This window comes from Heloderma suspectum, chromosome 5, assembly GCF_057233095.1.
Source record: "Heloderma suspectum isolate Gila_16-S chromosome 5, 16-S_ref, whole genome shotgun sequence".
Taxonomy (NCBI): domain Eukaryota; kingdom Metazoa; phylum Chordata; class Lepidosauria; order Squamata; family Helodermatidae; genus Heloderma; species Heloderma suspectum.
This window is the reverse complement of record NC_139462.1, coordinates 8,036,257-8,063,492: the sequence shown is the minus strand read 5'-3', so window position 1 is coordinate 8,063,492 and position 27,236 is coordinate 8,036,257. Positions and strand designations below refer to the sequence as shown.

General features: G+C 45.3%; 1 protein-coding gene across 2 annotated transcripts in view; it reads left to right on the top strand.

Moving 5' to 3' along the window:
* ATRN (attractin) overlaps nt 1–26,921 on the top strand; it is a 207,288-nt gene extending 180,367 nt beyond the window's left edge. The window contains exons 27-30 of one of the 2 annotated variants that reach the window (XR_014791942.1): nt 7,394–7,501; nt 15,014–15,149; nt 18,037–18,151; nt 19,757–26,921. Coding sequence is in view for 1 of the 2 variants with exons in the window: in XM_084855303.1 (XP_084711429.1) it covers nt 7,394–7,501; nt 18,037–18,151; nt 19,757–19,881 (348 nt within the window). In the remaining variant the exon portion in view is untranslated. The remainder of the gene's footprint in view (nt 1–7,393; nt 7,502–15,013; nt 15,150–18,036; nt 18,152–19,756) is intronic. The other variant, XM_084855303.1, reaches the window with a different exon arrangement.
* The last annotated feature ends 315 nt before the right edge of the window (nt 26,922–27,236 follow it).

Below are 27,236 nucleotides of genomic sequence, written 5' to 3'. Positions count from 1 at the left end.
TTTCTCAGGAGACAGGTAAGGTACTCCCATCTCTTTAAAATTTGCCAGAGTTTGTTGTGATCCACACAATCAAAGGCTTTAGCGTAGTCAATGCAGCAGAAATAGACAGTTTTCTGGAATTCTCTTGCTTTCTCCATGATCCAGCGAATGCTGGCGATTTGATCTCTAGTTCCTCTGTCTCTTCGAAACCCAGCTTGTACTTCCGGTAGTTCTCGGTTCACATGCTGCTGAAGCCTAGCTTGTAGGATTTTGAGCATCACCTTGCTGGCATGTGAAATATGCGCAATTGTACGGTAGTTTGAACACTCTTTGGCGTTGCCCTTCTTTGGAATTGGAATGTAAACTGATCTTTTCCAGTCTTGTGGCCACTGTTGAGTGTTCCAAATGTGTTGGCATATTGAGTGCAGCACTTTAACAGTATCATCTTTTAGGATTTTAAATAGCTCAGCTGGAATACTGTCATCTCCGCTAGCTTTGTTGTTAGTAATGCTTCCTAAGGCCCACTTGACTTCACTCTCTAGGATGTCCGGCTCAAGTTCAGTGACCGCACTATCATGGCTATCAGGGACATTCAGATCTTTCCTGTATAGTTCTTCTGTGTATTCTTGCCACCTCTTCTTAATCTCATCTGCTTCTGTTAGGTCCCTGCCTTCTTTGTCCTTTATCATGCCCGTCTTTGCACAAAACGTTCCCTTGAGATCTCCGATTTTCTTGAAAAGATCTCTAGTCTTTCCCATTCTATTGTTTTCCTCAATTTCTTTGCATTGTTCATTTAAGAAGGCCTTCTTGTCTCTCCTTGCTATTCTCTGGAATGCTGCATTCAGTTGGGTATATCTTCCCCTTTCTCCCTTGCTTTTCGCTTCCCTTCTTTCCTCAGCTACTTGTAAAGTCTCATCAGACAGCCACTTTGCTTTCTTGCATTTCTTTTTCTTGGGGATGGATTTCGTTGCTGCCTCCTGGACAATATTACGGACCTCCGTCCATAGTTCCTCAGGCACTCTGTCTATGAGGTCTAATCCCTGAAATCTATTCCTCACCTCCACTGTATATTCATAAGGGATATGATTTAGGTCATACCTGAATGGTTTAGTGGTTTTCCCTACGTTCCTCAATTTAAGCCGAAATTTTGCAAGAAGCAGCTCATGATCTGAGCCACAGTCAGCTCCAGGTCTTGTTTTTACTGACTGTATGGAGCTTCTGCATCTTTGGCTGCAAAGGACATAATCAATCTGATTTCGATATTGACCATCTGGTGATGTCCATGTGTCGAGTCGCCTCTTGTGCTGTTGGAAAAGCGTGTTTGCCATGATCAGCATGTTCTCTTGGCAAAACTCTATTAGCCTTTGTCCTGCTTCATTTTGTACACCAAGGCCATGCTTGCCTGTTATCCTGGTGATTTCTTGACTTCCTACTTTAGCATTCCAATCCCCTATGATGAAGAGGACATCTTTTTTGGGTGTTAGTTCTAGAAGGTGTTGTATGTCTTCATAGAACTGATCAACCTCAGCTTCTTTGGCCTCAATGGTTGGGGCATAGACTTGAATTACTGTGATGTTGAATGGTTTGCCTTGGATCATTCTGTCGTTTTTGAGATTGCACCCCAGTACTGCTTTTCCCACCCTCTTGTTGACTAAGAATGCTACTCCATTTCTTCTAAGGGATTCTTGCCCACAGTAGTAGATATGATGGTCACCTGAATTAAATTCGCCCATGCTTGTCCATTTTAGTTCGCTGATTCCCAAGATGTCGATGCTCAATCTTGCCATCTCATGTTTGACCACCTCCAGCTTACCTTGATTCATTGATCTGACATTCCAGGTTCCTAAACAATATTGTTCTTTACAGCATCGGACTTTCTTTTCACCACCAGACACATCCACAGCTGAGTGTCCTTTCGGGTTTGGCCCAGCCGCTTCACTTTTTCTGGTGCTACTTGAAAATTCCCTTTGCTGTTCCCCAGTAGTATATTGGACACCTTCCGACCTGAGGGGCTCATCTTCCGGTGTCATATCTTCTAGTCTTGTGATAAGTTCCATGGGGTTTTCTTGGCAAGAATACTGGAGTGGGTTGCCATTTCCTTCTCCAGTGGACCACATTTTGTCAGAACTCTCCACCATGACCTGTCCATCTTGGGTGGCCCTGCACGGCATAGCTTATGGCTTCACTGAGTTACACCCCTTCGCCACAACAAGGCAGTGATCCATGAAGGGGGAAGAAGTCTAGATTACCACAACTCTCTCAATCAACTTCCCTCAAAATGGAGTATTTACAACCAGGCAATAGCTATAAAAAATCCTTGGGTTCAGGAAGGACTTCTTCAGGAGCATTCACACTTTGGTCTCTTGTTCAAGACAGCAAGCACCACTCTCTTCACACAATGATGTGTTAACTACCCCCTGGACCCTCCCAACCATTCCCACCAGCTAGGCTTAATTCACCATGAGGGACAGGGATTGAGGTACATACCCACTGCTCTGATCATAGAGCCTCCATTTATCTGTGCATGGGAGTGGGGATTTTGCCAAGCATGCAGGATTATGCACAAGTATGTGCCTCTTTACTTGCAGCCCTGATTCATGTGTGGATCTTTTAATGTTGAACACCAATTGCTCCCCAAAACTAGCACCTTAAAGGTCGAGTGGAGTTTGGAGATTAAAGACACCGTAGCTTAATGAAAAATTAATTTATTGAGAAGTATTTAAACATACATTTGAAGAGGTAAATTATGGTGTGTACTCAGAAGCATTGATAGGCATTTGTGGGGTTACATTTCATTCATAGAGACTAATATTTCTAACTACTAAGGCAAATTCAATGGTGTGGTGTAACTGACTAGGATATGGGTGAGTGTAGGGGTGCTGCCAGTTGGAGAAGACAATATAAGATTATAAGAAGCAAGGGTCCGTGTAGCACAGCATTCTGTTCACACAGTGGCCAAGCAGCTGCCTATGGGAAACCCACAAACAAGACATGAGTGCCACAGCACCCTCCCACCCATGTTCCCCAGCAACTGGTGTACATAGGCATGGAGAGGAAGGAGACAGTGGACAGAGAAAGACACAAAGGGGGGCCAGTTGTGAAAACGGAAAGGAGGGTCGTTTGCAAATGTGAGGTGCTAGAGAGGGGTCTGGGGGATGTTTAAGGATTTGGGGTACCCAGGAATCTAGAATCATGGGAGGAGTAAGAGGTTGGTTGGGATAAGGGAAGCAGGTTTCCTGTGTATGGAGATGGCTTTGGAAGGAAGGAAGCTAGGTGGAGGAGAGGGCGGCGGGACAAGACAGCGAGACATAATGGGGATAGGTGAGGGGAAAGGAGGGTAGCATTCTTGCAAATGCGGGGAGGCAAAGGTGGCAGTCTGGCTTATTCTTTAGCCTGGCTTTAGGAGGCTTGGCATGGAGAAATCATGGAGAAAAAGATGATTATTCTAGGGCAGCCTCCCCCAACCTGGTACCCTTCAAATGTGTTGGGATGCAATTCCCATAATTCCCAGCCACCATGGCCATGGGAAGGCTGTTCTAGGGGCCATGGTAGCAGATTAGCTGGAGAAGAAGGGTTGTCTAGTTGCAAGGGAAAGAGATGGATACAGTTCTAGTCCAATTGGGGAAATTCTTTGGCAGGGATGTTGCAGAGTGTATAGATAGTGAGAATAAGACCACTATTTTAAGGGGTGAAGGGGATGGAGCGGGACAGCCTTTGGGGAAAATGAGAGGACTGTTGCTGACAATAGAAAATGAAGTGAGTCACAGTTAAGAAGGGAAGCTGAAAAAAAAAGCTCTAGCCTGGAGCTTTGAGCAAGTGCCCTTAGGGTTTGGAACTGTTAAGTGTCCCTTTGGGCAAGTGCATTCATTCTCACAAACCAAGGAAAAGGGAAACGTCCCAGACTCAGAAGCACCTGGTCCCTTGTTTTCAAACAGCCAAAACTTGCCTCCTTGCTTTGTTTTTGAGAATCAAAGTTCTTCTACAAAGGCTGCAGAGGGGAGGTGGGCAATTATGCCCATGATAGTTCCCTGAAGCCAAAACCTTCTTGGTAAAAGATAGTAAAGGGAATGGGGGAAAGCTGGCTGTGTTTCTGGGGGAAGATGGGGGTAGCAGAGGAGGAGGAGAAGAATGATGGGGGGCAGGGGAGAATCCAGTGAGCTGATGGTTTTGCTGGGGAGAAGTTAGTAAAAGGGAGGGCTATAGTACCTTCTTTATCTGTGGAGCTTTGTTTCAAAGCGGTGGGCATTGCTGGGCACCTTTTTGTCAACAGAAAGGGCAATAAAGAAAAGGGGGTTCTACAGGCTTTGTCTTGTGCATGAAAATGAGGCTTATTTTTGGGTCAAAAGAACCCTACTGACTGGGGCAAAAACTCCTCAAAACCTAAGAACGTAAGAAGAGCCCTGCTGAATCAGGTCAAAGGCCCATCTTGTCCAGCACTGCTGCCACAGTAGCTATCCAGATCACCCACAAGTAGGACATGAGGGCAATAGGACCCTCCCACTCATGTTCCCAGCAACTGGCATACAGAGCTATACTGCCTCCAGTACTGGAAGTAATATACAGCCATTGATGGCCTTTATCCTCCATTAATTTGTCTAATCCCCTTTGGAAGAGGAGGCCCCTTTTGAGGCTTCTACTTTGACACAATGCCCTCTGTGGTGTGAACAGAACATGCATTTATCCGGTCTATGTGATAATTGAAGTTGCCCATTACTACAACATTTCCTCCTTTCATTCCTCGCGATTGGTTTCTCCATCTCAAGACCATCCTGAGTATTTTGGTCAGAGGAACGATAGCGTGTCCCCAGTACTCAGTTATTTGGGGGGCCTAGTATTGTCACCCATAGCGATTCTTTGGAGGAGTCTGTCCCTTTTGAGATTTCTAGTTTGACACGATGCCCTCTTTGATGAACAGAGTGACACCGTCCCCAGTATGCCCTTCTCTGTCTGTTCCTATAGAGTTTGTATCTGGAGATGACTGCATCCCACTGGTTCTCTCCATCGCACCAGGTTTCAGTTATCCTCAAAATATATGTTCTCCATTATATGTTCTCCTTTAAAGCCAAGCACTCCAACTCTCCCATCTTGGCTCGGAGGCTTCTAGCATTAGCATCGAAACACCTATACACAGTGTCCCTCTCCAGATGTCTCTGGTGTGTGCATTTTCCGTTATGGTGTTCAGGCCCCTTTCACTGGCTATCATATTTCATCATATGCTTATAACCTATTCCCGCCCTGTCCCCATTTGGACAATCAAAAACTTTTTCATGCATATGATTCATCCCGAATTGGAAGCTCTCCGGCTTGCTTTCTTCCAGGGTGCAGTTTAAAAGCTGCTCTGTCACTTTTTTGATAAGTGCCAGCAGTCTGGTTGTATTCTGGTTCAAGTGGAGCCTGTCCTTTTTGTACTTGGCTTTAATCATTAAAATACAAACAGAGACAAACATCCTGTCTCTAATAGCTCATTTGGACTAAGAGGGGTACTAAAAGATTATTAAATGTGCTAGCCTAATGGGTAAGCATCCTTCTTCTTGACTTAAGCAAGAAGGTAAAAATTAACATACTGCTGAAAGCATGACCTGCTGATCACCACGATGGCTTGTCTAGGACACAATTTTACAATTTTGAAAGCATTCAGGGAGGAACACGTGAGGGATTAAGTTTGACAATGATAGGCATGTTCGGGGGCGGGTTGATCTTGTGTCGCATACACAAGTTTCCCTACACAGTGTGCGTTGCTTGCATTCTAGTAATGGCAGAGGCTTCTCCTTTGCCTTTCTCAATTGGGAATGGAGCCTTCTTTACTAGGTACAGGCTGCTGTTTCCCCAAAAGCAGAATGTACAGGTACTTTGTAACAAAGAGGAGAAATCTACTGCAGATATCCCCTTCCACCTCCTGCCAGTTTGGCAGGGGGAGGGGTGAGCTCCATGCAAGTGCTGCTGCTGTTGAGGATTTCTGTGTTTGGTTGGGCGTGCTCTCCAGGCCTCTTCGATGTTTAAATGAATCAGACAGAGTATGGAGAGAATCAAAGGCTGTTATCCCATACTGCCTAGTCTTGTAAACCAGTCCTAATAGATGATGCCACTCCTGCAGCTTGTTTTGGCCTGATGACCACCGTGTAAATATATAATATGGATGGACCACCTGAACACTACTTAAATTTACTGCAACTCCTGTGAGCCTGTCCACTGGTGTAATAACTCTTAGGTAAGGTCTGAGTTCGTCACCTCACGATGTCGGCAAACCCAATTCTGTACCCACCTCTGCAGATCACACTGCAGATCAATCTATTCAGCGTATTTCCTCTATGCATTGCCCTTCTGATTCAGTTCTTTTCATGGACCTTGAAGGGGTTGGTAGACTTCACAGTTATTTACAGCTGCTGTTAATCTGAAAACAGGTAGCACTCAGTACTATGATGCTCACGAATCTGATGGATTTGGCAGACCTGCTGACCTTATGTGGCTAATGCTGTGTCTCTCACTCTGTCCTGATGCTGTTTCATTGTAACTCCTTGCTGATGGTTCATCAGTCCTGCAGCTGGAGGAGGAGTGGAGATGTGTTAACCTCCCAATCGCTTAATGGCGGGGTGAAACTGAAGCTAAAATGGGGGCTAATTATATTTAAATGTTGTATCCTGCTTTTTTTATTCCTAAAGTGGGTCACAAATTCACAAAATACAGTAGTTTAATTACATACCCTGTGCAGTTTAAAAATTAAAACCACAAACAAATGGAACCAGGGCTGGAGGTGGGCTGGAGAAGAAGGTAACGGGTTGAAAAACAACTTTAAAATAAACAGAAATGCAGACACAGGCATATGATGGTGTTGCCTGCCTGTCTCTCATCCTCTCCTCTGCAGACTTCGTAAGGAAGGCAGTTGGTCTTACGTGGTCACTGTGGTGGAGGATGGATAGGTGAAGCAGCTTCAGGAATAAGCATGCATCCTCCTTTCTTTTTCTTACCACCACCAGCAGCAGCATCAAGGAAACAGTGATCTCTATCTCGATTGTTGGAAGGGTGGAGAGGTTTAAGCCTCTCTACTTCTCCAGCAGTCTTCATAGAGATGGCTGTTTCCTCGCCCTGCTAGCAGTGAGAAAATAACCTGCATCCCTGGGAGAGGGTGAGGTTAAAGCCACTCCCTTTCTCACAGAGATCCCAGGACCTTGCAGGTGGACCTGTCAGATTTTGGAACAGAGATATACTTGGTCGAGAGCAGTTGCTGTGTAGGTTGTGATGAACACTGGATATCCATTTGAACTCTCTTTGGGTGCCAGTTTTAAATGATTTTCTTTCCGAGCACAGTGGTTGACCACAGCTCTTGTTTCTTCTCATTTGCATAAAATTTCATGAATGTGTATGACCCGTGAACATGTTAGGTCACTGTATTAACATCACTCCATTTATTCACCAGCAACTGCTCCGGGAGATGCAGCAGATGGCCAGTCGCCCCTTTGCCTCCATCAATGTTGCCTTAGAAACGGACGAGGAACCACCTGATCTCATTGGAGGGAGTATTAAGGTGAGGGGTCTGCCCCATCGGAGGCCATTTCTGTAGTCAGTATTCACAGATGCCGTGTTGCTTGACCGGGGAGAGGGGTGGGGAAGAGGGAGCAAAGCACTCTCAGAAGTCTAGCCACAAAGAAGTCGTAAACATTTGAAACCCAGCAGGCCTGGTTTTTTGATCTAATTTTCTTTCTCCAGGCTGTTCGTTTGCATCTTTCAGGTTATGTTGGTTTAAATAAAAGTTGTAGCTCTTCTTGAAAAGATTTTTATGCCTTGTAATCAAGGAGGATATAGTTTAATATAGCAGAACAGTTGGTTGGAAATAGCTGTAGGTGCTGCTAATAAAATCTTCTTAGCAGAGTCTTTCAAGGGGGGAAAAAGACTAATTGGCTATGTATTTTGTAAGTCTTCAGGATACAGATGTTCACAACAAAAGGTTGGAGGTTTGTCAACCTTGCTTGGAGTGGGGGTGGGGGGAAGGGAATCAGCAGCCCTCGCCTGCAGTGCTAGCCTGGTAAGAGGTGTAACGGACCTTGGAAAAGAGACATGGGAAGGGAGGCTCCCCTCTTTGCCACTACCAGGCAAACCGCTCTCGGCAAGAGAGATGCCCTGTGCTTGAGGAGAGGAATTGGGTGAATAACTTGGAGAATTGTCCAGCAGCCGCTGATCCCATTTCATATTGCAACATCACTGCTACAACAGGGGAGGGGAAAGCAGGTGTGTTTGCCGGGCAACCGTCCCATGAGATTTCCCTAGCTCTTACCCTTTGTGGTTGGATTGCCTGCATACAGAATATGTGCTGTACCACTGAGCAGCGGCCCGTCACCAAGATCAGTGAGCACAGTTCCATACTTGCCTGTGAAGCTGACCAGTAGCTGGGTCAGTCACTGTCAATCTGTTGTACCTCACAGTATTGTCGGATTAGATAAGTTACTTTCACCGCCTTGGAGAAAGGCAGGGATACAAATATGACAGCCTTTGTACAGCTCCCTGGCCTACGTGGGGATGCTTCTGCCCATACTACTTCTTGTTTAGTGACGTAATAAGTTGTCTTCATTCCCCGGAGCTGTCAAGGTGCCATGACTGACTGTGAGCAGGACCGGCACCCAACCTACCTGGAAGCCACTGTGAAGAAGTGGCCACAGAATCCTGACTTAAGAAGACATTTCCCCCCCTGCCCTCACACCAGCTCCAGGGTTGGGTGCTGCAGCACTGCACCCAACCCACTCCTGGGGGCCACCCGCCATTTTCCTGGTTGGCTGAGGGCAGAGAGCCACTGGGGATGAAAGGCAGGAGGAACAGCCAGAGAAGTGGGAGGAGGAAGCAGAAGCACCACCATGGAAGCAAGTGGCCTGGCAAGGAGAACTGGCCGCCTCAATTGCCACTCCCGCTGCCTTGAGGGAAATAAGAGTCCTGGTGCAGTCTCTCCACTGTGGGGCAGGCGTGAGAGTTCCATACAAGAGAACGAGAGACAGGAATTGCTGTCCTCTGAAATGTGAATAAATCACTTCCCCGCAGTGTACCTACCTGATTTGCAGGGGGGCGGGGGGGGCATGGAGCTGGGTCCTCTGAGCCTCACCCATTTAAACATTCTCTTGCACCTAAGGGGAATGCAGGCATCCCTCAAGGCCCATGGAGGTGTGTTTCTGTGGCAGTCCCTCTTTCTCTTGTTTTGCTCTTGCTGAACCTCCTGCTGCCACCTCCTTTCTCTTGTTCCTTCTGGGGAGTAATCTGACAAGCTGCCACCTTTTCTTTGCACCCTTTTCTTCCTGAACCTGGGAGTCCTGAGAACTGGGCATATGTTCATCATTAATATGGAAATAGACAGCCCTTGTTCTGCATATGGAACAAGGTTAAGGAGTTCATGAATGTATAAGCTATTAAAATTCTCCTCTTAAGTTTTTGTGGAATCTGTGACTTAAACTGAAGTGACATGACTTTGGGGGGTTGGGAAATTGTCTGCCAGTTGCTCCTCAGCATGGGAAACAAAAGTACCAACCTCTCCTCTTTGTAAGCCCCCTCACACACTTTTTTTCCTTTGCTCTGCTTATTTTATAAGCAAGAGAGCCCCCCAACATACTCCCTGTATGGTTTACCCCAACAGTAGTATTGCAGGTCAGGAGGTGCAAAGAGCCAATGTGGTTTAGTCTGATGTATTTATTACATATTATACAGCAGGAAGGGAACACCATTTGGATTTTCTTGCTCAGGTACCAGAATCTCTTGAGTTGTCCCTGCAGGTTGCTTCCTGCATACTGTTTTTCATCATTGTGTAGGGACAAAAAAGAACTCCCATCATGTGAAAATCCTACATCTATGGACGTTTTGTGTGAAAATTACCATTTTCTGTGAAAATTGGGCAGATATGTGCACTGCCACAATTACATGTACTTGGAAATATAAATGAAGAGAAGTGTCCAAAGTGCATCATACATACCCAGCTGATTTTTACATGAAAGGGGTCCATGTGTGTTCTCTTGGGCATCCTGAGGCTGAAATAGAGGCCTGAGACCAGCTCCTGACCTGCAGTTTCACCAGAACAGCTGTTGAGAGGGAGGAGCTGCTACAGACCCTTCAGGCTGCTGGGGGAAAACACTGGACAGAACCCTCCTAGCCAGGGTGATTGGGGCGGGGGGGGGGGGAACCAGCCACTTCCCACATGCTCCTAAGCAAAGTGGCTTGGAGCCTCTTCTGCACTTGTCAACCTTACTTTCCCACTTATTCTTTCTGAGCTTGCCCGCCCCCTGCTTCTGCTCACTTGATTGCCCTTCCCATCCAGCAGGGCTGGATCCTGCAGAGAGCACAGCACTGAGCACCAGCAGTTTCCCACATGGAGATGATGAGCAAGCAAGCAAACATGATGTGTGAATTGGGTCTCAATTGCTTGACTTCACTTGACTTATTGGTGGCCTACCAAATAGTAGGAAATAGATTGTTTTGATCAGCAAGGGTCTTCCACTTCCTTTTGCACATGGCCAACTGGCAGGTCAGATTAAGCTAATTTCATCCTAGGCTAATGTCTTGCAGCTGGACTCATTTTGAAACAGCGTTCTCAATTAGTATGTTTCCTGCAGAGGGTAAGAAGAGGGGGAGAGAGCTATTTACCAAGTTGGAATCACATGTTTCTGAGCCAATGGGGGGGGGGGTGTTTAGTGGCTTTGAAGGATTGTGACCTCCCTCCTTTATATTTCATCTATCCTGTGGGCAGCCATTTTGGTTTGCAGCAGAAGCCACTTGCCAGGCTTTTGCTTCATCTGGGCAAATGTACAAATGAACTTTAAACCGTATCAGCTTGTTTTGTCATTAGTTACCAGTGAAATGCAGAGGTACTTGGAGTCAGATTTACAGCTGAGCTTTCTTCATCCAGTTATTCCAAGAAGAAGATTGCTTTACATTTGGAAGAGCTTTTATCATCTGCAGCTATGAATGAACAGTTTTTGATCTGAGATTAGTGAAGGCTTTAAGGTACTTCACACAGTGTGTTTGTTTCTTCTCTTCTCTCTTCCCGTGGGTAGCAGCCTTTGAAAACTATTTGTGTTAAGGAAATAAAAAAAACAAATTTCCAGTAAAATCTATCCAGTAATTCGTAAGTTCTCGTGTAATCTTAGAACTGGAAGTAGCCAGAAGGTCTTTTTCTATGACCCACTGTCATAAAGCAAGACCCACCAATGCCAGCATCCCAGCACCATCAACAGACACACAGTGACCGGGTTTGCACGATCATAGAGGGGGAAATAAATCACAATGGCTTATTCTGCCCCTCCCCCTAGGTGTCCTGGGTGAAGATTTGTATAATTACCCTTGTCAGAGAGGCTTGTCATGTGAACCTAGCCGAGGTGGCTTGTTGCCATGGGTGACAAGCTGCCCAGAACCCATGGGCTTTTGTAGGGTTCTAGGTGGTTACTCTTGGCAACAAGCCACCCTGGCTGGGTTTGTGTGACATGAGCATGGCTTGTTTTAGGCTTTCAGGGTTGTTTGTAAACCACCCCAGCCACTAACCCCCACTGGGTTCAGATGTTACAACAAACCATGCCCAGCAAGGGTAATTGTGCTAATTTGGCAGCTTGCAACTGGCACACGTGGGATCATGCGAACCTGGTCAGTGGGGGTTAATTCCCCCTCTACACACGTACACCATCTCCTTCATCGTCGTCGTCCTCTCTCTCTTCCCATCATTATCAAAGTCTTCCTCCTCTCCACCCCCCAAGTTCTCTGGCCTGCACTGCATCCCTGTCACTTCCCATCATCCGTTTCAAGGCCCAAGTCCTTATTTAAGACACTCTGCATTTCTGCCTTGACTAGCTCTCCTCTTTTTCTCACTCTTTTTGGTGCATCCACTTTCACTTGCTTATGTTCCTCCTCCCACCTGTCCCTGCTCCTTTGTTGATCTCTCTGGACCAAACTAGATGTGACATGCAAATATCTTTCCATTGACTCTCTTTTTAAAAGCAACAACAACCTAGACAGTCATATGAAGCTGGGATAAGTGAAGGAAAGAAGGTGGTGTGGGGCTAAAGGTTTCCTAAAGTTTCCCCCCTCCCCATCACTTTTCTATTGAACATTTTCCCTCCCTTCAGCCATCCCCCCCCCCCCAGGAAAAAGGATAATGGTGTAGTTTCAGTTGGACAGGAAAGCGTTAAGCCAGCCATTGTTCTGCTTGGATTTGTAGCTTCCCAAGTCCGCTTTAAAAATAGCACAAGAGTGCAGTGAGAGAAATTTGGCCTTCTGTCTGATACAGTCCCCCCCACACACACACTACTCACTGAGTACCTCTAATTTTGTAGGTCAGGTTAGTCTTCTAAGGCCTGCAGATATTTTGAATAAAGGCAAGTTGCGCAAATAGTTTTTAAATTTCTGTAGCACTTCACATGTGCAAATTGCTGTGGTCCTTTCATCCAAGCAACAGCCATCTTAGGGGGCAGCTGCTTATTATTTTCACAAATGAGGAAAAGGGAGACAAGACCACTCAATGATTTCATGGCTGAGCAGGGATTGGAACCCTTTTCTCCCACATCCATCAAGCTAGCCCTTTCTGTCCTCTTTGCTTAACATCTGCCCGATGAAGTTCTCCAGAGCTTGAGACTTTGCTCACTATTTTGTTACGTTTTTCTTTGTCCTAATAAAGGTATTGGCTTGCTATGGATTTTGAAAATTTTGTAATGGACAACAGGGGTTCCTATGCTGTTTGTGTGTCTTCTGTCATTTGCTGAACCCACCACCACCTCTGGTGTTCTTTTGGAATGAAATTATGATTGTGATGGGTGAATTGCCTCGATTCCTCCTTTTTGCCATCTTTCCTTGGTAATTCTTGTGTGTGTGTTGGGAAATCTCCCCCATGTCCAGTGAACACCTGGACCCCACTCCCCCAAACTTTCTTGGTGATGCACGTGTAGTGGTGGGGGTGCACAAGGTCTCTCCTTCTCCTCCTGCCCTTCCCTCTTTCCAGCACCTAGAATGCTGCAGGAGCAGTGTCCCACCTAACGAGGATCTAGGAAACCTGCTTCTCCGGGGCTCCTGGGTCCAGAGGGAAGGAGAAGAGAAGGGACTTGAGACCTTGCTGCCGTTGCCACCCTATACATTTTTAGGGAAGGTGTGGGAGGACTTGCTGGCAGGCAGCAGTGATGGTGATGAGCATATCCCACCTCAAGGCAATCTGAGCTCGGGCCCAGCGGCCCAGGCTCTCCTCCATTGGGGTGAGGCATTTCAAACTGGGGGTGTTGGATTTCCAGCTTCACCTCCATCACTAATTATGAACCTTCCCCCTTTGTAAAAAGCAAAAACGCCCTCTCCCTGTAGTAGTTTGAAAATATATACCCCTAACGATCGAGGATGCCAGTTCACTAGGTGCAAGCAGTGTCTGTGGACAGAGGTTAATCTGGCTGCCGTGAGGTTCTAACATGCAGGAACATGAGAGCAGAAGTAGCAAGGCTGGTATTTGCCTCTTTATACCATGTGGGGCCTCTGCCAGCCTCCCCTTGCCTGTTAATTCCTAGAAAGGACTGCGTTGCCCTTTGAACACCTGGCAGGGGGACAGAGTGGTCTGGCGTGAGGAACGAGAGATTATGCAGTCAGCCGAGGTGTGTAAGACTGATTAGCGCCACTAAAAAAACTGCTGTGAGGTTCTAACGTGCAGGAACATGAGAGCAGAAGTAGCTAGGCTGGTGTTTGCCTCTTTATACCATGTGGGGCCTCTGCCGGCCTCCCCTTGCCTGTTAATTCCTAGAAAGGACTGCGTTGCCCTTTGAACACCTGGCAGGGGGACAGAGTGGTCTGGCGTGAGGAACGAGAGATTATGCAGGCAGCCGAGGTGTGTAAGACTGATTAGGGCCACTAAAATTTCACTTTATTTTAAAAGGCTACTTGGTTGCAGGAATGACAGAAGGAAATAAACCTTTTTTGTTTAATGAATTATTTCTAACTAACTTAGGAGGCCATGGAGTTAGTGAGTTTTTGCTTTCTTAAAACAAAAATCTTGTGTGGCAGATGCAACAGAAGTCTGGATATGGTGACCTTGCCGAGGCTGCCCTTATTCGGACTTCAAAGGGGGCCTTCGGTATCCACATTTTTTTGTGTTCAGAAATGTAATGGGACCATGATAGAGCTTGTGTTTTATCCCCCTGTGTTTCGGAACACAGTCTTCTTGGAAAGACTTTGGAAGTATTTTGCTGAAATACTCTCATAATTTATTTTGACAACTATATGATGTTGTTGTTATTATTTATTACATTTCTATAGCACCCCATAGCAAAAGCTCTCTGGGCAATTTACAAAGATTAAAAATACAATATGCAAAATTTAAAAACATTTTAAAAAGTGTACAGGAGACAGTATACACAGAGACAATATATATCTAAAAACAACTTTGAACAGTGAGCCAAACCATAAAATGAATCCAGGATCAATTAAAACTCATAATGTGATGCCAAATGCCTGGGAAAAGAGGAAAGTCTTGACCTGGCACCGAAAAGACAGCAGTGTTGGTGCCAGGTGGGCCTTGTCGGGGAGATCATTCCATAATTAGGGGGCCACCAATTTAATGTTTTATTTGATTTGTAACCCGCCTTTCTACTAAGAAAATGACACTCAAGGTGGTTTATAATCATAGATAAAGAAAATCTGATTGAAACAATAATAAAACAAATACATTAAAATACAATTAAAAACTACAATAACAAAATAAAAACAGCACTTAATCCAACAGTCCCACCGACACGCCAAAGGCCCCTTGAATAAAAAGGTCGTTGCCTGCCGCTGGAAGGAGAGCAAAGAGGGAGCAAACCTAGCCTCGCTCAGCAGGGGGTTCCATGGCCTGGGAGCAGCCACCAAGAAGGCCCCCTCTCATGTCCCCATCAGATTCGCCTCTGATGACCGCGGGCCTGCGGGCCTGAAAGAAGGACCTCACTGAGCTAATTCTCAGTGAAACGATTACCAAAAACACATGCAGAAAATGTGTACAACTGGTGATCATCTCTTTTTTAAAAACCTCTGACCTTCCTTTGGAATGAGGTGATCCATTTTTTAATTGCAGTAAGTTGTGCAGAGAGTTCCATGATGAAGGGCACAATCCAGCTCGATGCACTCCAGCAGAAGCCCGATTAAAGTGAACGGAAGCTGTGGAAGAGGCTGTGGAGTACCTGGCAGGAAATCTGGGCCCATGAAGGAAGGTACCAATGAGGGAAGGGGACTCCCACTGGGTTACATGGCTTAAAGGGGCTCAGACAGGTGGGTCTGTCAATGGCTATTCGCCAGGATGTTAGAACAGTACCTCCATGTTCAGAGCTAATACACCACCAAATAGCAGCAGGAAAGTGCTATTGTCTTCAAGTCCTGCTTTTGGGCTTCCCAGAGGCATCTGGTTGGCCACCATGGAAAGCAGGAGCCATTGGGCAGGACTGCTCTCTTGTTCACCTTGCAACAGTGTTGCCAGATGGGATTCTTGGAGACAGCTGCAGAAGATAAGTGTGGCGGAGTTTTTCTGGAGTTATCTCTCCAATGGTTGTGTCGCTGTTTGTTTTTTAAGGAGTTAGCCTTGCTTGAATTTTAAAAAAAAACCCAAGCCACGTGTACATCCAGTGATAAGTAGGACAGGTGATTGCTCTTAAACAGAATGTGTTACCGTACCCTCCGCTTCTTCTTTTTTTGGTGAAGAATGCATTTATTAATCCCTAGGCTTTGTTGAATGTTGAATTTATGTGAATAGAACTAAAGGGGTGTAACAGAAAGTTTTGTTTAACTGTCTCGGTACATGTGATGAAATGTGAAATGGCTCCCCAGAGGAAGAGAGGTGTCTGTGATAGTGGGAAGGCTGGCCTGGCCTGAGTTCCCAAAAATCTCTCTTGTACTTATGGAGTTATGAGGCTCTGATCCTAGAGAGGGAAGTGTGTGTGTGTGCGTGCGTGCGGGGGAGGCATGGCAGATAGGGCTGCTTGGAATCTTCTGATAGCCTCTTGGGTGGGGAAGTGAGAAGCCTGTTACATTAAGAGTAGGTGCAGCTGGAATCAGTAGGTGCAAGATGAGTGCAGGAATCTTAAGCTCCGTGGAGCTGCCGTTGAGATGCCACTGAGTAAATATGGGCCCCTTTGTGCATGCACTGTCTCCTCTGGGAGAGAGCAAAATGAATTCTTAATTTACCTAGAGATTGGGAGGGGAGGAATAAGCTTACCACTTCAGTAAAAGTTAGCATGCCAGGAAAGCTTTATCTTTTGCTATTTCCTCATTCTGTTCTTTGTTACAAGAAACACACCTGGACCAAAGTAGCCTCAAAAATAAATTAAGGTATCCTAACTCTTTCCCGATGATCAAAATTAGCTCCCACCCACCCAGAAGCTTTTGTTGACTGGCATGTGTGTATTAGTAGGCTAAATATCAATTAAAATATAATGAAAAGATGATCCCAAACCTAAACGTGGTATAAGTTACTGCTTGAACATCTGCCTTTCTCCCCTCTCCTTTCTGTTTGTTCTACTGCTCTTTGGTATTATTGCTGTGTGTAACTTTAAAAACACCTGGAAAAGATGTGTGTGTGTGTGTGTGTGTGTGTAAAAGGGAGGGGGGATGGTTTTGGACAGGGATCCAACACCAATTGAAGGCTGGCCCATTAACGTCCCCCCCCGCCCACATCCCTTTTTCATTAAAGTGGAACTGGTATCTATTCTGTCTAAGTTGGCTTCCTTCCTTTATTCCTCCCTCCCTTCCCCTTTTTTTCTAGGGTGGGGTTGGGAGAACGCAACTAAACATTCTCCGCTGGATGGGTGTATATTTGCATTCTTTCGGCAAGCTGGAAGCCACCATGGGTGACGTATTACTTGGAGATGCCCGCACTGTGTGTCCATTAGTTCTAGTAATTGAGTTCCAGCAGAATATATGGTGCAAGTTTGTTCTCTGCTGCTTTTGTAAGAAAAGAATTATTTTGAACTTTAGCAGCTCTGTGGGGAGTGGAGGCTTCAAGACACAGGCTGTTGTAAATACTGGCCTCCCTGTTGTAGGCAGTAAAGTGTTGCAGAGACTAATCCATCAGTGTCTTTGTTATCCATTTAATACTAGAGATGTGTAAAAGCACTAATTTTGTTTTTGCTCTCTGTCACTGCCTTGTTTGTTAGGCATTAGTTAACTTAATGGTAACTTTGGTTCCTTCTCGCTTTCCTTTAACGTCTTTAGCTTGAGTTTTTGTCTGGCCCATAAGTACAGTATTATAATGTCATGCCTAATGAAATAAGCAATAATTGCTTCATTTAGGACAGCATAAAAAGAATTGGCTCGAAGCTGAAACAATAATAAACAGCATGTCTTTTTTTTAAAGGCTTCTCTGATAGTTTGCTTCCAACTTTGGGTAACAAGGGTGTTTTCAACTACTTTCTGTTGAAAACATGCTGCTACTTTTAATAGATATTGGAGTACAGCACTACATTACCTTTTCGATTTAATTACATGCCCCATTAAAATGAGCCACTGATCTATCAAAATGAAATATAGTTCAGAATGCTTAGTGCGTTGTGTTTCTATCGTTTCAACCATGGGGTCTTGCAAGAGCCCTACTTGATACGAGTTAGGCGTGTCTCAGAAGCCTCTGTGAAGAAGCAGAGGAACAAAGAATTGTGGCATGAGCTGAAAGATAAGAATGTATTTCAAACTCTAGAATACCACTTAAGTGTGTGATGGCCGTTGCAACACTACACTTCATATATATAAGGAATTCTTTATACTGAATCAGTGTGTGCACAAGCTTGTGCAATGGAGGAGAGATATCTTAAGACCAGCTGAACCAAGATAATGAATAAATAATTAATAACAGATTATTAATAACACAAACACGGTAGCTGATTACTTTGCTTAACTTAAAAATCAACAAGGCTGTTGTCTCCATTCCATGAACACCTCTCACCTCCCCATTGGTTCGCTTTGGCCACGTATGCTATTTCCTGGATGTGGCTTGGAGAATGGTGCATTGTGGTTTGGTTTCTCCAGTGCTCCTGGATGCAGATCAAAGAGGTAAAGTCCTACTTGCAAGATACATTGGCATCCTTTTTCACCTTGTTCTTTTCTCTACTGCAGACTGTCCCCAAGCCCATAGCGCTGGAGCCCTGTTTTGGCAACAGAGCTGCTGTTCTCTCAGTATTTGTGAGGTTGCCAAGAGGCCTGGGAGGGATCCCCCCACCGGGGCAATCAGGTAAGCAGCCATGTCCTTCTGCAGCAGGTCTGATGTGTGTAAGATCACACTGTCCTTCTCTCCCCCTCCCCCTTTTTCTTGGTACCACTTTGACTGTGACTGATTCCTTGCCCAACCCCTCCATGTTAGGTGGTCACTTGTACAGATTTGCCCATGCATGTACCTGGGTATGGGAATCACAACTGGCTTGTGTAACAGCATCTGCTGGAGCTATATAACTGACACATCGCATACCCTGGCACAGAGTAACAAGTGCCATTTGATACAGCTTGGTATAGAACAGGGTGGGGAACCTCAGGCCCAGGGGCCAAATTCAGCCCTCCTGGCATCCCAATCCAGCCCTCTGGACTTCCCCAGATGGCCACACCTTCACCCCGGCCCCACCCCCTTTTCCCCGCCCCCCTATAATTTGGGGGTTTCCCAGATCTTGTGCAGTTTTTCCTCACCCTAAAAGGTTGAGATGGCGTGGTTGCTGGCAGCAAGAGCTTTGAGCTAAGATATGCTGGCATTTTGGCTCCAGCCCCTTCACCTTCAACCCACCCACCCCTGGTAGGTGGCCCCCGAGAGCTTCTCCGGAATTGAATTCAGCCCTCAGGCTCAGAGAGGTTCCCTGTCCCTGGAATATATACATTTCTGGTACTAACTCACTGTGCTATCAGGAGTCATCATGTATCTTGTATATGTGGGGTCTCTTCCTATATCACTGGTGATATCAAAGTATCCTTTAGTTATGGAGACATTTTCCTATGCTCTGCGGTAGTTTTTTTTTTTTTTAAGTACAAAAAGGTAATTGTAATACTACTTGATATGGGTACTAAAGACATATACATATACATGAATATGCAGGCATTTGGGGTGGGTTAGGGTATTTTTAAACAATGTTTTAATGTATAATTTTACTGTTTTAAGTTGTACTGTTGTACATTGCCCAGAATGGCCGGGTGACCGGCCAGATGGGCGATAAAGAAAGAAAGAAAGAAAGAAAGAAAGGAAAATATTTATACTTACAACCACATCATGCAGTTAATATGGTCATGGGCAGCCTTGGGACAGAATCAGGCCAGCATCTTCCACCTGCCTGAACAAGCAATGCAAAACATGCCGTCATTGGACCTATACAAGCCATTTTCTGTACAAGCCATTTCCTATACAAGCCATTTGTGTGCCAATTTCCTACTCTGGCATGACCAAGGAACAGAATCCAGGGCAGAGCTCTTCTGGTAGGAGGGGACTCATTTCTTCATGGGCACTGAGTTCTGTCTGTGGAACAAATTAAATGGATGGCCGTTGCCAAGATTGCACTCCTCGGGAGTTACCCCACCCCAAAAGTGTCCGTAAGTGCACAGCTTTTGTTTCTCTTATGGAAGCAAACATTGCCATTGTGCTGCCCTTGGAGACAGTGCTGTTTTTCCAGAAAACCTCATATCTGACAGTGGTTGGTTGAGCTCCCACTGAGTGCAGAGACCAAATGCATCAAAGATGGCTGAGTTAAATGCGACAGAAACCTCCCAGGGTCCCCAGCCAGTCTGATTTGAAGGATGTGGGCAGCTGGGCAGGCATTCCCGTCCTTCATTCATTCTGTAACCCTTGTTCCTTTTGTTCCAGGTCTTGCGGTAGCCAGTGCTTTGGTGGACATTTCACAACAAATGCCTATTGCCTACAAAGAGAAATCAGGAGCAGTACGAAATCGTAAACAGCAGCCTCCAGCCCAGCCTGGAACCTGTATTTGATGCATGGACATCAGAACTGCCCGTTTAGGGTTTTAAACACAAGGGAGGAGGAGGCGGCGGACAAAAATGCGGCAAGGTTTGTGGTGCAACAGAGACCTCGAAGCACCTGGGCATAGTTTCTGGGAGCATCCAGCCCTTCCTCTTGGCGTTGTCTTAGTTGGCTTTTTTTGACATCTGCTCCATCTTAGAATTGCCGATCCCGTTGTGCCGTATGGCTCCATCTTTTTATGTTGCTCTCCCCTATCCAGTTAAAGGCCATTTATTGCAAGTCCGTTAGCATCTGTCTCCACCTTTGAAGGTTGGCATTAATAGGGAAGAGCCACACGAAGATAAAGAACTCTAGGCTTTTATATGTGGAAAGTGCTTTGTGGTACTTGATTTTTTTTCCAGGTTGTACAAGAAAAGATGCAGCACTTACAGATAATTTTCTGCCCTCAGCAGTTAAACCCTAGAATTTACGGAGAAGCTAACTGAATTTCCTCCAGGATCCTGATGTTATAAACATTCTATTTATTTCTATCTTATTTAGAGCTCTCTTCCAAACACAATACATTCATTCTGTTGGGGTTATGTTTGTAGCTTTATTTTCACCCATCTGACTATATTAAAGTCGGGGATGGAGCTGAGCACGGTTGGATACTGTCCATTGCTTCACCTAAAACTCCTTTGCCAGGAGGCTTAAGGTTTTCCATGTGGGTCTGTGTGGTGGTGGAAATATGTACAAGTGTCCCAAGGTTTTAAATAGAACCAGGAAGCAAAGGAATTGGCACAGCCAGGCTCTTACATAATTACATTACTCTTTTTACTCTAGGCAATCCATGGCCTTTTTTGTGCTGCACCCATCAACCAGTGTATAACATAAATATGCTAACCTGGTTTAGGGTGATGGAGCACTCGTGGTGTAAGGAAGTAACTATAATGCAGTAGCAGAGCTGCCTTGTGGGTCTGCTTCCGTTAAGGGCAGCAATTGCAGTTGACATGTCCTCTTTTAGGATTGTCAAAGCCCCCTTTCCTTCTTTACTCAAGGAGTGATCCTCAATGAGTGGGAAGGGCCACTTCCTGCATTCTGGAGGATGTGCTCCCAGGAGTGGCTCCTTTTGTTTGGCAGCCTCTTGTTACTGTTCTTCTTTCCATACCGATCAATAACCCCATGCATCAGACAAGTGTACATCAGTTCAGTGCAGACTCTGTGTTGATTACCTTAAGGAGAGCCTGGCAGACGTGGGTTGTGTCACTTTGCAGTGCCCTTTTGGCCTTCCGTTTGGATCTTGACAAATACAGATGCTGCTTCCTAGTGACAAGGAGGCCTTCCTCTTTGGCCTGTTAGTGCTCTTGATCCAGACTTGGCTGCCATTGGAAACCCAGGAATGCTTCTTTGTCCTTGATAAATCCTGGGAAATTCTCAGTGTTGTATGTTCTAGACGGAGATCAGCAGAAATGTGGGGTTTTATTAGCTGGCAGTAACAGAAGCAAGAGCCTTGAGACACGAGAAATGTTGGCTTGGCACTTATTGTTGCTCCAAATTGAGCAGGCATTGCAGAATTGACATGTGTTTGAAGTTGCTATAACTCAGGTTTCACTTGCTCTTAACACCTATTAAGTTCCCTCTGAAAATCGTCCACATGTGTGTTTGGAAGAGAGCAAAATAGCTTCCAAAATGGAGTGGGAATAGTAAATGTATCCCACTTTGCTTAAACTGTGTTCAACTTACAAATGAACTGTTGATGATTGCTTGACAGTGCATGCCATTCCAGTCCATAGAGAGGTTATGTGTGTTGCTCCATTAGTCATAGCAAGAATCGTACTGCAATTGCACTCATATTCTCTGATTGACTGAAAACTCTACAGTAGCCAAAAGCTCAGTAGCCTCCGTAAGCATGCATGGATCAGCAAAGGCTGCCCTGTCACTGCAGTATTGCTTCTGTCCCATGAGCTGAGAGCTGTGCCTGATGACACACTGACTGGAGAAGCCATTGGGTGCCCTGATGATCTTGCATGGGCAAGGGACTTGCAGATCAAGGCAGCAGTGGTCTCTTGAGGATGAAGCTATGCATTACACTTTCTATGAGGCTGCCACCCCAAATGGCATTTCAGTGTTGACTTAAACCCCTCCCCCACACACACACATGCAGACACGTAGGGCCAGTGACCATTGAGTTGTGTGTCCCCCCGCCAGCAGCAACCATGACCTGGTGCACAGATGTGGGGGGTGGGGATATGCACACATGATCATGTCATGGCTTGGAGTAAATGCTCCTTGTGTTATCGGCGGGAGGGCAACTCGACACAGAGATGCTAATTTTGACAGCATCGAGTGTCATGTGTAGTTCTCCCTGAGGCTTAAACCCGCAGTAACTGCATCCTCTCTTTGATTCCTGAATGCAGTGATGTATTATAGTTGTCTTTTGAGTGGGCTCCTGGGGAGGGGGGAATGGGGAAGACAAGGATTTAGAATTCTTGGGGGGGGGGGTGCAACTGGAATTACCAAATGGTTTGCATCTCATAACAAATGAGTGGTGAGTGACCAAAGCTTCCTTGTTTTGGTTTGCCTGGCCAGAAATGTTGCAACTGTGCATATTAATAGATCTGTACCTACCGAACCCCAGAACTGGAGCAAATGTATGATTAAAAGAGTATCTCTTTGTTTTTTCTAATTTGTTTCCTTAAAGCTGTAAATGAATTGAATTGTCCTTGAAAAGCTGGGAAGGGTGGAAATTTATCTTTTAAATCCTTTTTTAGATGTTAAGGAATGCACAAAATTACCTCAGTTTTTTCCTGAAAAGAATTCGACACCTTTTCCCTAGCGTGCAACAGCAGTTCATGAAATGGAACTGAGTGCTTGAAACATTCACATTTTTCCTGTATTAGAGTGATCGGCTCTGGAGGTTTCTTGTAGCGGAAGAGAGTATGATGCTGTCGTGGCTTAGGTGCTGCAAGAGTGGGGTATGAACCAGGGCCTGCCAACTTCTTGCTCTGTATCCTCTTGCAGGGCCAAATTCCCACTTCTGGGGACATTGGCTGGTCCAGGAGCACCAATGGCATGGACGTGGGAGCGGGAGTGGCGTTCCCATTTGGTCTATACCAGGAGCCCTACCACCACCCGGGTCACTTCCCTTTGGACAATGAAGAGCATGGGGGAATCATAAGGTTTTCTCCCCCCCCAACTCAGGCAGAAACTCCCCATGCCAAGCAGTGCTGCTCCTTGACAGTAGCAACAACAACAAATGTGTCCCCACCCACCACCCCCGGGATGTGCTTGGGATGTGCTTGTTGCTCTAAACATAGAAGGTAGACAAAATCAATCCACCAATTTCAATAGGATAGAGCCAAAAGCATGAAAACTGTGCATGTTTGGGGGAGCACATCAGTTCGGAGAGCATTGAGTGTTAGCTCTGCTGAACCCAGAAGCTGCAGTCGCTGAACCTCTCAGCCAAACAGTTTTATCCCCGTCTTCAAAGGTCAGTTGCCAACTTGGTAGTTGGGAAGCGAGGCTTAGCCAAGCCTGCAAATTGCTGCTGCTGAGTCAGCATGCTGACATAATAAACGTCTTTAAAAGTTTCTTGGGGGGATGAAAAGTCTAATAAAAGCCCACCTTCTCTTATTTTTACCAGATCAGCTGTCAATAAAAACGGTAATGCTGCCTTGGCATTTGTACGTAAGTCTTAGACAGTAGCGTGCAGAATGTCAAGAGTTTATTGTGTCTGTTAAATGGAAATGTATTTTTGGATGTGTTTCAGGACTATGGATGAGTTTCATATTTTGCGACTTGTGCATATACTCAGTGTGAATGCTGCAGAGCTTTTAAGCTGTCAGCTTATTTAAGCACCTGGCAGTCTATGGAGTGGAGCAGAGGAGGCATCCCCTAGTAACTGCATGTCTGAATTCATAGGTAGTGTCTACCAGAAACATCTCCTGCACAAGCAAGCTACCTTGAAATCAGTGGGGTTTGTCCATGGGAGAGTGTGTTAAAGGAACAAGACTTGCACAAGTCCTTCCACTGATGCTTGTGCCGTTTAATGAATACATGCTGCCTACTCTATTTTTCTGTGATGTTGCCCTTAGGAGAGGTGAGCTAAGTTTGAAAAAGGATTTGCCAAGTAATGTTTGAAATCTGAATTGCATACTGTTTGAGACTCCGGATGCAACTGGATTTGAGGTCTCTCTAGAAACACTTCTTTTACATTTGGAGGATATATACTTGTTAATGGTTTTGGTTCTCAGTCATTTCCCCCTCAGTTACACATTTCTTTTGATGGGTTTAACAAGTCTTGGACCCAACTGCCATACAGTTATTAGTGAATGCTGGTGAGTACTTTGTGCACCAAGATAGACAGGTGTTTCTGGTGAGGCCTTTGGCACATGCCTCAGAGTTGTCAGGCCAAAAATGTACTGTGTCACAGATGCCAAAGTACCAACTTTCTGTGACTGCCTGGTGCCTGAGATTCTCTTTCTCTCCCCTGAATCTCCTCCATGAATAATGTACCTAACTGTGGTGAATTGCAAATGCTGAAAGACTGACAGGCTGTGAAAACACCTCTTGACAGGTACCCGTTTCCTTCTAGTTACCATGCACACTGTATTTTTTTTTTAAAATCTCCCCACAGAGACTGTCGACGTGTGAGAATATATTTACTTGGTATCCAGTATGCTTTTAAAATAACTGTCAGAAATGGGCTTTGACGATATGCACGTTCAGTAAAGAAACAAAGGCTAAGACCTTGGCTGCTAGTTAGTGTAGTGGCAAAGAAACTGAGCTATGAACGAGGAACTGAATCTTGACTCTGCCATAAATTCATCAGTAGGAGGTCTTAGGCAAATCCCTGTCCTCTCTCAGCCCCAGTCCACTCCCCATCCGCAATATGGAGATAATGCTGACCCTCCTTACAGGGTTGTTGTAAGGATTACTGAGATAATGTATGTGATATGTTTCAAACACTCAAGTGCTATGTAAATGCTGATGTTTTTTTAAAATGAGGGACCAGTCACCACCCTTCCACCTAACCCCACCCTCCGCTGTCACTCACACTCACACTCACACACACACACACACACACACACACTACATTGTGCAACTAATTGAAAAAAGGAAGAAAGAAAGGCTAAACTCCATCTCATGCACCTCAACCTCAGCTTTCTTAACTGTCCCATTACAATAGGTAACCATTCATTGGTTTCCTTCTACATAACAACTGTAATCCAGAACTTGCTGCGGGGCATCACAGTCTAGGAATGGCAGTGGTGTGTTCATGCATGCAGTGCAGAGGTATTGCAGAGTGCATCCAAGCCATGTGGAAGCCCCTGTATCTCCAGTTCTCCATGTGTAAATTCTAGCCACTGGGCCACAGCCTGCAGGAGCACCACATCTTGATCATGGAACATTTTGCCCCATTTGAACCTTTATAATTTTGAAAGCTGCTTTGGGGCCATCTGACAAGTAACAATGACTTTAAAAAAATAATCATAATCAATTACCCGCTTATCTCCTTTCTGCCTGCTCCCCCAAATTTATGTAGTTGTCATCCCATTTTTCCCATAGGGAAACCGTATTTGGACACAGGCTCAGTTTCCCAAGATTCGGAGAGGAATAGTGTTTTTAAAAAAAATCATAGGGAGGGAGGGAGTCCAAAACATCTTTATGTCTGCCATAGCTGGGTAGGAAATGATGGTGTGCACCCACAGGTGTGGAGCAGAAGAGGTGACTGGTTGTGATGCAATGGACCATCAGGCTGCTGGTCAAAGAATTTATCCTTTGGTCTCAAAAGAGCAAATCAGTGGCAAATGGTTATTGAAATATCCTCTAGGATCCTGCTCCTTAATAGGAGACCCACAGACCTCATTAGACTGTGCAAGAGCTTATAAAACCAGCCCTGCTAGGATCCCACTGGTCCAGTAGCAAGTTTCCAGCAGTGGGTGGCCAGATGCCTCTGCAAAACCGATAAAAGAAGGGCAAGAAGGCAAACCCCCCCCCCCCCAGTTGTCCATCCCCCTTGACATTTCAGAGAGACACTGCCTCTGGACATGCAGGTTGCATTTAAAGCCATCGGCCATCACAAACAGCAATAGCTAAAATTGCCACCTCTGTGGCTTGTGAGCCTCTCCTACTTTCCCCAGTTTCCAGCTCCCTTTGAAATAAGTGGGATTTAAGTCTATCATTGTGACTTAATTCTCCTTCCATGCTTTCAGTGGGACTTGGCCACAATTAAGTTTTGCTGGATTGTGTCCTTTTGATGCACACTGGTTCCCCTTGTTGTCTGTGTAGCAGCCCTGTAGTGTCTTAAGCTAAGAGGCTGAAATTGCTTTGACTTTTGTCTTGTTCTTTAGAATCTGGCACCAGCTGCTAGCACCTGTCCCAGCATCTGAAAATATATTTAGGATGAGGTAGCAGTGCTGCTTCAGCTGCGCCCCCCCTTCTCACCCGCCACCCTCGGAAAACTACTCCAAGAAACGTAGTTTTCCTAGAATAAGCTCCCTTTTGCGTCTTCCAGATACAAAGTGCTTTTGACACTTGAGCTTTGGTCCCTTGACATTAGAAATCTGCTCCAATATCCAAGCTGGGGTGGGGAAATTAAGTGAAATTTGTCATGGTGTATAAAATAATGTGGGCCCTTTAAGAAAAAGAAAGAAACCCCATCCACTTCTATTACTCTGAAATTTGTGCACAAAGCGTTCTTTTCTCTAGAGCTCTTGAATTAATTTTCTCTTTTGTATTCTTTTTGGTTTTTCTTCCCCTACAGTTCTTTTTACTATTCTTCTGTATTTGGACCCGAGCTTAGTTTTTGTTCATATGTATAATTTAGCCTTTATTGCATTCATATGTAAATAACGAGTAAGTATTGTAAAGTATTTCATTGCTGGGGGTGGTATAAAAAACATTTTAGGGCTGCTGGTTTTTTCGTATTTTTTTGTATTGTAAAAGAAAAAAAAACAGCTAATTTAAAAGCAGGAACAAGGTGATGAAGACATGAATTTTAAAACACCAATGTGAACTATGTGTATATAAATAAAAGTAAATAATGAAGAAACTTCCCCCCCCCCCCCTTTCTGGAATAAAAAGTAGAAGATCTGGTTAAAGATGTCTGCCTCCATGTCTTTCATGTTTGGTCTTCAAATCAGAATGCTGGCATTAAACTCTCCTTGCAGGTGAGAGGGTCTCTTCCACCCTTGGGATGTACATTTGGACCTAGTTTGCGTTTGTGTTGGAAACCTGTGTCTGGGCTGTACCACCTGAGGCTGCAGCTGGAGGCTCCTTTAACTGAGGTGGGGAATCCATGATTGTATGCCTCCCCACCCACCCCCGACTAGCATGTCAGGCTAGAACTCTTCTCCCTGTTGTCTAGTTTTCTCTGTGGGAAACC